Raw genomic sequence first — 13,219 nt, 5'->3', positions numbered from 1 at the left:
TCACACCCCAAAACCGGAACGGCGGAAACGTTCTGGGGTGGATGACGTCATGTCAAGTATCACAACACATGCATTATAGTAATCAAAGTACAACAAAACATTGCATTAATAGTAATAGTTTTACATGGTTACATTAATACATCAAAGTAATACAAGTAATAGAATAAACACTGCGCGGTACTAAGCTATCTTCATCAACAGCTCCGGGATGTACCTGTCTAATGCTAACCTGAGAATACAAGTTATTTGAAAAGCGAGCATCAACATTTTTACAAATGCTGGTGAGTTCATAAGCATTTAGTGACATTTTAATTCAAATAACTTTAATAAAAGTAGTAGTTTAAGAGATTTAAGTGTATTAGAGTCCTTTCCAGAAAATCCTATATTTTCTTTAAATAAAGCAGCCTTCTACCAAGACGGGTCAGTGTTATGTGGTAAAAAGTTGTTTTCCCTAAATTGCTATGATTATCAAAATACTGAATTTGATTATCGAGGAAAGCAAATGACATCAGGGAATAACATATGCCTCAGCAGTGAGGACTGTTGACTAAGGCAAGGAACCATAGACTCCAGGAGAGTATCGAACGAACGACACGCCTGGTTCAGTCAAGAAAATAGAGACACAGACCCCAGAAGGTACCAAATGAAAGGTACAGCTGGTAAGGTCCAAAATAGTGAATACAGACCGCAGACAATATCAAATGAAAGATACGTCTAGCAAGGTCTAAAACAGTGAATACAGCGAATACCGTGAATGAAGTGAATACAGACCTCAGACAGCATCAAATGAGAGATATGTCTTGTAAGGTCAAAACAGAGGAGTCAGACCCCAGACAATATCAAATGAAAGATACGCCTTGTAAGGTCAAAACAGTGTGACTCTGAAAATGAATTACCAGCATACAGTGTAAATTGCTGGCGAAATACCGTTACCTTAAAGCCAATGAATTATAAGGTAACCCGGGATACTCGTAACCATACTGACTAGAGTACCAGACGCCCTACAAGCGTCTAAAATGTGACATTTGTCACCCGTTGGCTTGGTAGGTCGGGACTGTAGCTAGCAGTCTGGGTGCGGGGTTGTCAATCCCGTATAGATCTATACATACAATGTCCACTCTCCCTACAGGAGACTCTGGTTACCAACTAGACGACGGAGAAGGCCGTGTCCTGAAGATGCATCCCAAATAGTGGGTAGAGACTTCCAAATAGTGGGTAGTGTGTAAGTGCTGAACTAGAGGTAGAGACTTCCCAATAGTGGGTTTCTAATGTAAGTGTAGACTAGAGGTAGAGACTCTTAACTGAACTGATTGAAGTAAACCCATATGTCTATGCTTGTGTACATAATATATAATTAATGAATCAAACGACCTTCGGATGGACATCCGATCCCACCAGACCACATCTCAACGAAGAAAAGGAAATAGGGCGGACAAGCCTTCCTAAGTCCTTCAATCATTATTTATATGCACCTATACAAGCACATACATACATCTAACTACACTGAGTGTGTATCAAGTAGAAGTGATTCTTGTGAAGTAGGAGTGTCTAATAAGTGAAGTAGGAGGGGTCGCAAGTGAAGTAAGAGTGTCGAACAAGTGAAGTAGAAACGGTCGCAAGTGAAGTAGGAGTGTCGATCAAGTATAAGCGTATCACGAAGTAGAGACGACAATAAGTGAAGTAAGAGTGTCTATCAGTATAAGCGACTACAAGTATAAGTGAAAGCGTTACTAAGTAGGAGTATAAAATAAGTATAAGCGAAGCAGCAGTATCTAATAAGTAAAAGTATACGTCGTGAAAGAGAAACTTTGATGAAAAACCTTTATATTCGGAGAAAATCACAATTTGTATTCTTTTGTAAAAACGTGTTTGAAAACCTTTGGAAATCTTTCATAAATCAGTTTAGAATGAATTTAGACAAAACTGTATAAGTAAGAGTTTTGAAACAATGAAAACCTTTTAGAAAACCATTATAGTGTCCTACTCGGTAAAACAGTGTACAATGGTAAAATCTTGTGCATGCGGGTTATCAATCACATGTGATTGATATGATAACTGGCATGTTTAACTTGTATTCCCCCCCTATAAAACATGTAAAAACATTTAAAAGGTTCATTCAGGGGTATGAACTCACCTGGTGTAAGTAGGCCCGACAAAGGCGCCGGTTGGGTGCTCGGTGTCACGCAAGGACTCGAACACACACAATGACCTAATTAACATATGATAACATATGTTCACATACAATTAGTATATTTAATACTAATTAAGCAAATATACGCGCTCACAGGAGCAGAAAACACTTTAGATAAGTGTTTGGGTGTCCCGGGTAGCGTCTAAAGGTGTGTATGTCTAGGGAATGGAGTTTACTATCCGAGAGTAAACCCCTTTATATGATGTTTACGGCCCAGGGACTACTCACCATGAGTTTACAGCCGTAAACTCATGGTGATGGGTTCTAGGGTGTTTTAAGGCTTCTACTTTCTCATGGAATTATTCTAAGTACTTTTCCAAAAAGGCATGAGTGGGTTTAAGGCTTCTAAGGGCATTATATTGGAGTTTACGGTCTAGGGACAACTCCTAAGGGAGTTTACGGCCGTAAACTCTCATCCCTTTAGTTTGGTGAAGTTTCAAGCCGTTATTGCCTTGCTAGTAATTTATAATGAAGTATGATGCCATTTTGGGGGATTAAATCAATGTTTTGAGCATGTTTAAGGGTGTTTACGGCCTTGACACATGTATGGGTCATAAACTCCTTTTACTCCTTCATTTTATTGAGTTTAATTGATCCAAAGCCAAAGGACAAGCCCTAATTTATGTCTTAAGCCTTGGTATGAATTTAGGGCACCCTTTAACATGTTTTTATGAGTTTACGGCCCTGGAACTATTTCTTGGGAAGCTTTGGCCGTAAACTCCTAAATGGAGGGTGTTTGACATGTTTAAGGTCCCTAAACTATTTTTAGATGATTCTAGGATTTATTCCAAGGCTATTGGTGGAGTTCTATGGCTTTTAAGCATGTAAAAATGAGTTTACACCCCGATTTAGTGGTTGTAACAATAAAACTTAACATTTTCCAAATAAATGGAAATGGGTGTTATGTGTTTTTATTTCTTTTTATCATGACTTAACGGCATATTAAATGTAAACAAATGGGATGTTTATTTAATTGACGACCTCTAATTAACGGAACCTTTATAAACTGGAATATTCCGTTAACGGTAACGGGACAACTTGGGTTGTCACAAGTTCCTTGGGCACCTTGTCAACCAGAAAGGTATTTTGGTTGATCCGGCCAAGATAGAGGCCGTGATGCAGTGGGAGACTCCGAGGTGTCCAACTGAGATTTAGAGCTTCCTGGGTTTGGCAGGGTATTACAGAAGATTTATCCCGGACTTCTCCAAGATAGCAGTTCCGTTGACCCGACTGACTAAAAAGTTGGTGGTGTTTCGCTGGGGTCCTGATTAGCAGACAACCTTCGAGACGCTCAGACAGCGACTGTGCGAGGCGCCAATTCTTACCTTGCCAGAGGGAGTAGATGACTTTTTAGTCTACTGTGACCCTTTGATCACAGGTTTGGGAGCAGTGTTGATGCAACGGGGGCTTGTGATAGCTTATGCCTCACGACAATGATGCCTCATGAGGCTAACTATCCGACACATGATTTGGAGTTGGGGGCGGTGGTGTTCGCCCTCAAGATTTGGCGGCATTACCTCTACGAGGTCCGTTGTACTATTTATACGGACCACAAGAGTTTGAGGTACCTCATGGATCAGCCGAATCTCAACATGAGACAACGTTGGTGGTTAGATATGGTTAAGGACTACGACTGTGAGATCCTCTACCACCCAGGCAAGGCCAATGTAGTGGCCGATGCCCTGAGCCGTAAGGCGGCAGCAGCCCCGATCCAAGATATCTGTCTAAGGATGACGGTGATTACTCCACTGCTGGAGCAGATCCGAGAGGTGCAGGTGGAGGGCCTGAAGGAGGAGCGCCGGAAGTGCGAGAGGATTACAGGTCAGGTGGCCTCCTTCGATTACGACATCAGAGGGCTGTTGAACCTACATGGGAGAGTTTGGGTGCCGTACTGGGGTGGTGTGTGGCAGGTGTTGATGGATGAGGCCTACAAGTCCAGGTTCTCCATCCATCCGGGAGCGACGAAGATGTACAGAGATCTTCACCAGACTACTGGTGGCCCTGCATGAAGAGGGACGTGGTCTGGAACGTTGAGAGATGCCTGACCTGCAGGAAGGTCAAGGCAGAGCACCAGAGGCCGCATGGCAAGATGCAGCCATTGGATATTCCCGTGTGGAAGTAGGAGGATATTATTATGGATTTTATCACTAAGGTTCCCAGGACCGCACGTGGGGTCGATTCGATATGGGTCATCGTGGATTTGTTGACCAAGAGCGCTCACTTCATACCGATCCAGGAGAGCATCTCGACCGAGAAGCTGGCCGAGATTTATGTACGAGAGGTAGTGGCACGCATTGGAGTGCCTATCTCGGTGGTGTCAGACCGAGATGTCCGTTTCACTTCCAAGTTATAGAAGCGATTTCACGAAGAGATGGGTACTCGTCTCCACTTCAGCACCGCTTTCCATCCCTAGACGGACGGACAGAACGAGAGGACGATTCAGACTCTCGAAGACATGCTTCGGGCATGTGTGCTAGATTTCGGTGGAAGTTGGGATACGTATCTTCCGTTAGTGGAATTTTCGTATAACAATAGCTACCACTCCAATATAGACCTGCCTCCCTTCGAGATGCTTTACGGGAGGAAGTGTAGAACCCCAATCTGCTGGGGCGAGGTCGGTCAGAGGGTCATGGGGAGTACGGAGGTAGTACTCAAGACCACATAACGGATCCAACAGGTCTGGAGCAGGATCCAGACTGCTCAGAGCCGACAGAAGAGCTACACCGACAAGCAGCATTCGGATTTGGTGTTTCAGGTGGGCGACATGGTCCTCCTGAAAGTGTCACCTTGGAAGAGGGTTATCCGGTTTCGGAAGCAGGGAAAGCTGGGCCCCAGGTTCATTGGTCCATTTAGGGTTTTAACTCGGGTGGGTTGGGTTGCTTATTGGTTAGATCTTCAAGCAGAGCTCAGCCAGATCCATAACACGTTCCACGTTTCCCAGCTACGGAAGTGTTTGGTGGATGATTCAACAGTTGTCCCCTTGGAGGACATTCAGGTTGATGACAGCCTGAATTACATTGAGAGACCAGTGGCGATCCTGGATCGCAGATTGAAGGAGTTGAGGAACAAGAAAATTGAGTTAGTAAAGGTGTAGTGGCAGCACCAGAAGGGTTCAGAGTGGACGTGGGAGCCCGAAGAGGAGATGAGGGAGCACTACCTAGAATTGTTTTCAGATTCAGCAGAATTCGAGGAAGAAGTCTAAAACAAGTGGGGAGAATTGAAACACCCCGTTCCAGTATGCTTTTGAGTTGTTAATTATTCATTTTATAAAAGCTACTCGATGAGTAGAAGCCTTAACTCGTCGAGTAGATGCAAGATTTGGACGCGGATCTTAAGTGATCAACTTAACGAGTTGATGCCTTGACTCAACGAGTAGGCCAGTCAGGGGGAAACCCTAACCTTTAGGGTTTTCACCCTATTTAAGCATCATTATAGGCCTCCACCCAGCCCCCATCACATCTTCAGCTCACTCTCAAAACCCTACTTAGCCTTGTTTAATATTGAGCTAGTTCTTGCCATTTTTGTGATCTAAAGCTTGAAGAAGGGAGCAAAAGCTTGGAGTTTCATAAGGAAGGTTGAAGATCCAGAGATAAGGGCTCAGTTCTATCTTCATAAAGGTATAAAGCTTATACCTTGGCTGCTATTCATTTAGATCTCCTTCCAAGCTTGAATGTTGTGATTTTTGGAGCCATTCTCAAAGTTATTCCAAGATTTGAATTCTTAGGATGATAGCGCTTCGGATCTAGGCACTATTGAGATTTAGAAACTCAAAGTTGCCACGTTTATTCGGCCATGACTCTGCTCTATGCCTTAGACCTTCATTTCTAGCTTGTATTGGGTGTTTTAGCTTCATAGCTTCTTGCATGCACGTAAAGTTAGCAACTTTACGTGTTATGCTAGCCTAAGAAGTCCAGATCTATGGGTTAGAAATAGTGGAATCATTTATAATCGACTGTATTGGTTTAGCATGTAAGGGACTTGCTGAGTTGTTCATAGGAGTCGGCGAGTCGGGTCGAAGTCCCCAAACCTTTTTCTAGTTGTGAGTGAAACCACTGAGTTAAGGAGATGACTCAGTGTGTTGGACACAATTGGGATTCAGAAGCCGAATAACTTGACGAGTCCAAGGAGAGACTCGAAGAGTAAAGTCGAGATGTCTCGATGATATGATAGATTGAACTCGACGAGTTGGTAGAAGGACTCGTCGAGTCGACTTAGCTTGCCACAGGTTTTCAATCCCGGTACTTGCCGAGTTGGCAGATAACTCATCAAGTTGGGTCGACTGAGAGTTGACTTTGACTTTGACCAAGATGTTGACTTTGAACAGGGGTAAAATGGTCATTTTACCCTAAGAATAGTTATCAATTTTTGACTAAGTTTCCTTATGAAATTATAGTCGGAGAGTCGCCGGAGCAATCGACAGAGATTCCTTACCCAGAGTTTCAGCAGTCAGACATACGAGGTAAGTTTTCCTCCGGTAGGAACGGGTCTAAGGCACCAATGCCGACCCATTTAAGTAGTTATAGTATGTCGGGGTTAGACCGATGTAGTATGTATATTCCGGACTACGGTCCGATGCCGGGTCAGACCCGAGAAGTAGTTAAATATGCTTGATGTCTTTGTGATTCATGCACGATGTATGCCAGTTTATGTGTTATATGTTGTATGTTCCAGGCTTTGTTCCGATGTCGGGGTAAGCTCGATGTATGCCAGTTTACGTGCTATTTATTGTATGTTCCAGGTTTCGGTCCGATGCCGGGGTGAGCCCGAAGCTCGATGCGGTCGGATGCCAGGGTGAGCCCGATGCCGGGATTCGTCCTGATGCAGGTGGGAATAGTCCCGGAGTTCTGTGGTTGTTATATGTTATGTGTATGATATGTGGTATTTTGGTGGAGCTCACTAAGCTTCGTGCTTACAGTTTTCAGTTTTGGTTTCAGGTACTTCCAGTAGCAAGGGGAAGAGCTCGGGGTGATTGGGATTACATGAGACTCTAATATTTTAGCATTTGTTTTGATACAATGTTTTATATGATATTTTGAGATACATGACACTTGGTTTTTCTTATTGATTACGAATGATTACAGTTTTTATTTTTTTATATAATGTTTTGCAAACAAATTTTTTTGGCCATATTTTTGGATAATGGAAAAGTGGAAAAGAAGCGAAACACATACCGTTTGGCGTTGAGGATTTGAACAATTGAGAATCGAGATATAAGATAAATGTGGCGTTTCGGTTTTCAAGATCGCACTGATGTTCCGCATGTGTTCCGTCTTCAAGAATCAAGATCGCTCACTGTGATGTGACATATTGGACAATTAGTAATGGACTAATTAATATTTGAGATATATTAATATCGAGTTTAGTTCGGAGAGTAAGAGGCCCTAAGCCCTAACTTAGAAATATGTAAGGTTGAGCCCCCTTACATGTGTATGTAGGGGGGGGGGGGGGGGGTTCTTTCTGGTGACTCGTCGATTTCTTCTTGAAATTATGGTTTTGTTTGGATTGAGTTTATTATCTTTCCTCGTTAGACTCTTGGACTTGGGGTCGATGGAAGATTTTATGTTTGAATTTTGGAATGAATTAGATATTGGTTGATCTTGCATGAGTTGAAAATTATTTTATGAATGTTATATTGAAAATTGTAGAGGTTATGAGAATTGGGTTGGGTATTGTAGAAATTATGGGAATTAATTATTATTATTTTGTTGATCTTGTCTACTCGTAGCGTGAATTTTCCTTCTTGAACCCGTTGTCCTTGCCGCAATTTCAATCAATTTGGAATAAGAATGTTAAGAATCTAGTGGAAATTGGTGTGAAAAATGAGAAGACATATGGAGTTGATATTTGTAAAGTTTGTTTAACCAATTAAAAGAAGAGCCATTGAAAAATAGAACAATCCGTTTTAGGTTCTACTTCTTTGGTACCGAACCCCTCATCCCTTCCGAAGCCATCCCGAACCCATTTAATGCATCCTAATTAACACTTTAGTGCCGTAGCAAGTTAGAGTGTGGAAATTTATTACAGACCCATACATTTATTTAAGACCCATACGTCTTACATAGTGGTAGAGTCAGAAATTTTGATTCGGGATACAAGAATTCTCAAGATTCAAAATAGTAAACGCAAATAATTTCTTAATATTTAAAGTCGTAAATTGAAATAAATATATATAATTAAAGCAAAAGTTACAATTAAATCTGTCTAGTCGTCATGTCTTGAAATCAATCTATGATATCTTCATCAAGAACCAGTCTACAACATTCTATATAAAAATGACTAAATAATTATTTAAAATTCGATCATCCATGTTATTCTACAACTTATTATCTCTACACTTGATGTAGCAACGGGAAAATATATATTTTATGTAGTTATCATATCCAAATTATTATAAATATGATACATTCCCTTTAGCTGGGATACAATATAACATATACTCATAGAGTATGTTTACAAATAATGAATTATATATATATATATATATATATATATATATATATATATATATATATATTTTTTTTTAGGAATAATGTAGCATCCTACTGTCTATGTAACTCCGCCACTCTTCCATATCCAAGTGACTAGTTAAATTTTTATTATTTCTAAAGTTGTCTTTTCCCATAAATATTGTAACTTTTACTTGGTTCGATCTGGCTCAACTAAAATTAGCCCAACAAAATTCTCAATAATAATGTTAACGCTATTGATATTCTACCTAGGAATATCCGTTTTTGGACTTATATGTGTACACATTATATTTAAACTTTCTTGCTATGCTCTATTCCGCTGATAAAAGCAATGCATTGAGTTTATTATAATATTACCTCCACCTGACATCCAAAAATATTAATACAACATAATTACAATCTTTGTCTCTCTTAGATTCTCATATGGAAATAATGAGCCAATACCGGTGGGTTGCAAGCTGGTGTGCTGTGGCTATGGCAATGGCGGTGCCATGGAAAATGTTGGAGTGGGTATGGTTCAAACCAAAAAGGCTTGAAAAATGCCTACGGCAGCAAGGTCTCACAGGCACCTCCTACAAGCTACTCTTTGGAGATACAAAAGAGATCATGCAGACAACAAAGCTAGAGCCCATGAATCTTTCTGATGATATCATGCCTAGAGTCATGCCCTTTGTTCATAGGGCAATTCAAACCTATGGTACTTCCTAAAACATACATACATACATACATGATCTTTATTGAGGTTTGCTTGTTTTATAGGTAATATTTTCTTTGCATGGTTCGGACCGGTGCCAACATTGCACATAATCGATCCGGAAGTCGTGAGGGACGTCTTATCCCGCATGAATGAATTTCAAAAGCCTAGGAAAAACAACCCGTATATTAAGATACTATCAACGGGTGTAATAGACTATGAAGGAGATAAATGGTCTAAACATAGAAAAATTATCAATCCTACTTTCCATGCCGAGAAATTAAAGGTTTGACTTGACACAACCATTTTCCAGATAAAATCAAAAGACTCAACATATCTAATATTATTAAAGTTTATCTGTCATTGAGTTCTAAGAGTGTAACCATGATTTGCGTTTTAATTACTTGGATGCAGTTAATGGCACCGGCTATGTGTTTAAGTTGCTGTGAGATGATAAAGAGGTGGGAGACATTGTTTTCGAATGAAGAATCGTTGGAGTTGGATGTATTCCCCCATCTTCAAACGTTATCAGGCGATGTGATTTCACGTACTGCATTTGGTAGTAGCTATGAGGAAGGTGTAAGGATTTTTGACCTTCAGAATGAAATAGGTTCTATACTTATGCATGTGATACAATCTTTATACATCCCTGGATCGAGGTAGATTTTATCATGTATAATCCAATATTTGTTTTCGAATTATAGATAAAATGTACGTATACTTACACACACTCATCTGAATATAATAGCAATTATAAGAAAAACACCCAAAAATTATGACTTTACTATCACTGAGCTAATTAAAATCTTGATTACCTAGATTCCTTCCAAACTCAAGGAACAAAAGAATGGAGGAGATCGATCATGAAGTGAAGACTTTGATAAAGGATATGATCCATAAACGAACAATTGCAATGGAAGCAGGAAAAAGCATGCACGATGACTTATTAGGCATATTGTTACAGTCGAACTACAATGAGATTCAGGAAACTGGAAACAAAAAATTTGGAATGAGCATTGATGAAATCATCGAAGAGTGTAAACTTTTCTACTTTGCAGGCCATGAAACTGTGGGTAATTTACTTGTATGGACGATGGTTTTATTGAGCAGATATCCACATTGGCAAGAGCTTGCAAGAGAAGAAATTTTTCAAGTTTTTGCACATAACCAACCAAATATTGATGGACTGAGCCGCCTAAAAATTGTTAGTTCACATTTCTCATCATTTGGATTGTTTTCTTAACGAAATGTAATGTCATATTTTCATGAATTTTGTTTTTTTAAGGTAAATATGATATTGCTCGAGGTTCTAAGGTTGTACCCAGGAGTGACAGCATTGTATCGAATGTGCATCAAGGAAACCAAGGTAGCTGGCATAAATCTTCCTGAAGGAACACTGGTCATAATGCCGATATTAGCAATGCACCATGATCAAGAAACATGGGGCGATGATGCCATGGAATTCAACCCACAAAGATTCTCTCAAGGTGTCTCAAATGCAACAACTAGGGGCCAACATTCTTATTTCCCATTCGGTGGGGGGCCTCGTATATGTATCGGACAAAACTTTGCTATGTTGGAAGCCAAAATCGCAATGGCTATAATTCTACAACGATTTTCTTTCGTGCTTTCACCATCTTACTCACATGCCCCTCAATCTATCATCACTCTCCAACCTCAGTATGGTGCTCACTTAATTTTGAGGAAAGTAAACTTACCGAAGAGTGTGTAAAGCAAGAATTAAACTATTTGGGTATTCACTTCTATGAATTGTTTTTTTTCTTCATTTCCCTATTGTGTTTCGGTTTGTAACTTTGATAACCTTATTATTATTAATGTATCGGAGTTACCATGTGTGGAAACCCCTAATGATATAGATATGCAAGGATCCTTGGTGCTATCGAAGAGGCGTACAAAATCATCAAATTTTGTTGTCCTAGTATTGGATGGAAAGATAACGTTTCACGGTTTGTTAAATGACGATTGATGATGTGTTAACGCAACAAGGTTTCTGTTGATACACCACACCCAAGAAAAGAAAAGCTTGGCCAGACCAGAAACATATACAAACCAAATTTAATATTGTACATCTTTATCTCTTTAATATTGTGTATATCTATTTTGTCATGTGCCAACGTCCAAACATCTCCATGATTTTCATATATTAGGTATATACTTTCCCTTGATTTATGAAAGAATAGTTGGTCAGCAGAAAAATATGAACACGAGAATAAAATGATTGATCTCTGATTGCAATTCAAAAAATAACTTAGAACTGGATTACAATTTCTCGTTTCTTGCTCTCTCTTTGATCTGATAATCAAAACCTAGAAGTTTTGATATCTAAATAGCTAATAATAGCATCCTAGTTTCTTTCTTACTTGAATACAAACTTGCCATATATAATAAATGCTTGTTCCCTAGGCAAAACGATATGCGTAAACCCTAAGCATCATCTTAGGTTTCCTTGTTGGCCGAAGGATGTTCCCTTCCTACACGTCATCGTGTATGGAAAGGGTAAAACCGGAAATTATCAATAATCACCCCGTAATTTCCGAATAGAAATTGAGAGGTCTTCGACCCTAGCAGCTTGCGCATTTCAACGAACTTTATCTTAGCTAACGCTTCTCTCAAAATGTCATATCAGTGTTCCTTTCCATTGACACGATCGATTGTGATCTCATTATCTTCAACTCGTTCTCGTATATAGTGGAAACAAGATTTGATGTGCTTGCTCTGACCATGGAAAACTGGGTTTTTGATTATTGAAATTGTTGATGTGTTGTCAACTTTAATTACCATTTATTGTACTCAAGAGCCCGTTATTTCTCCCAAAAGATCTCGTAACCAAACTGCATGACAAGTTATTGCAGAAGCAGCCATATACTCAGCTTCACAAGATGATAATGCCATTGTTTCTTGTTTTCTAGAACACCATGTGATTGCTAATTCACCAAAGTAAAATAATCTCCGACAGTACTTCTTTCATCTTCTTGATCAATGTTATGACAACTATCACAATAGCTTACTAAACTTGTTAGATTATTGCGACTGTAACAAATCCCATATTCGATAGTACCTTTTACATATTGTAATATTTGTTTTCTAGCATCCATTTGTGGAGTTTGCATATAACAACTAGAAATGCTAACTAAGGAAGCCAAATCAACCCTAGTTTAAAGTAAATATTTCAATCTACCAACTAGGCTTAGATAATCAGTTGCAGCTGTGTCTTGCCCCCTCCCCCTCCTTTCGAGAATTACACATTTGGATCCATTAGAACTAGAGTAAGATTGCATTCATAGATCCATGTGTCTTTGAACACTTTTTTATACTCTTCTTGCACAATTAGTATCACTACTAGAAAGCAACCCTTTAATGACATGCAAACAATGACACACACTGATTTACGATTCACATTTTTTGCGTGTCCTAAAAATAATGTCCGCTTCCCAAAATATGAAGGATAGAGGACATGCATGTTTGCGTGCCCTAAAATTAGTGTCCAGAAAAAAAATTATGAGCACGGATGGCACTTATCTTAAATGTGTGTCCTATTCAAACGCGCATTTCTTATCACAAAATTGGGAAACTATTAATTCTAGGGTTTTTTTTGAAGAACACTAAAAACACTCACTCACTTATTACATTCTCTCTACAATCGATCTGTTCGGTGACCTTTCCTCGCTTTGCCGACGACTCAATTGTCCTTCGACGACCTGAGGGTTACTTATCTTCTACCGACCTTAGCGTTACTTTTCCACCCATTCTTCGACTTCACCACCAAGAACCTCCATATGGTAATCTAACATCCTTATATTTCCATTTCTTTTAAGATAAACAAACCTTGGTAAGGTTTCGAGATCA

At 39.6% G+C, this 13,219-nt stretch overlaps 1 protein-coding gene across 1 annotated transcript; it reads left to right on the top strand.

The window, feature by feature from the left end:
- Positions 1-9,081: 9,081 nt before the first annotated feature.
- LOC145067996 (cytochrome P450 CYP72A219-like) lies at positions 9,082-11,084 on the top strand. Its single transcript, XM_079015004.1, has 5 exons — positions 9,082-9,355; positions 9,418-9,638; positions 9,767-10,011; positions 10,172-10,556; positions 10,638-11,084. The coding sequence occupies exons 1-5, from the start codon at positions 9,082-9,084 to the stop codon at positions 11,082-11,084; spliced, it is 1,572 nt and encodes a 523-aa protein (XP_078871130.1).
- The last annotated feature ends 2,135 nt before the right edge of the window (positions 11,085-13,219 follow it).

Source organism: Lactuca serriola, chromosome 8 (assembly GCF_051521515.1).
Source record: "Lactuca serriola cultivar US96UC23 chromosome 8, Lser_US96UC23_V15, whole genome shotgun sequence".
Lineage (NCBI taxonomy): Eukaryota > Viridiplantae > Streptophyta > Magnoliopsida > Asterales > Asteraceae > Lactuca > Lactuca serriola.
The sequence above is the reverse complement of the archived record's forward strand: the minus strand, read 5'-3'. Positions and strand labels throughout refer to the sequence as shown.

Bases quoted from the DNA above. Each gene is read 5' to 3' on its own strand.
- LOC145067996 (XM_079015004.1), top strand. From the start codon at position 9,082: ATGGAAATAATGAGCCAATACCGGTGGGTTGCAAGCTGGTGTGCTGTG. The intron at 9,356-9,417 runs GTACTTCCTAAA...CTTGTTTTATAG, and splicing joins TAGGGCAATTCAAACCTATG to GTAATATTTTCTTTGCATGG. The intron at 10,557-10,637 runs GTTAGTTCACAT...TGTTTTTTTAAG, and splicing joins GACTGAGCCGCCTAAAAATT to GTAAATATGATATTGCTCGA.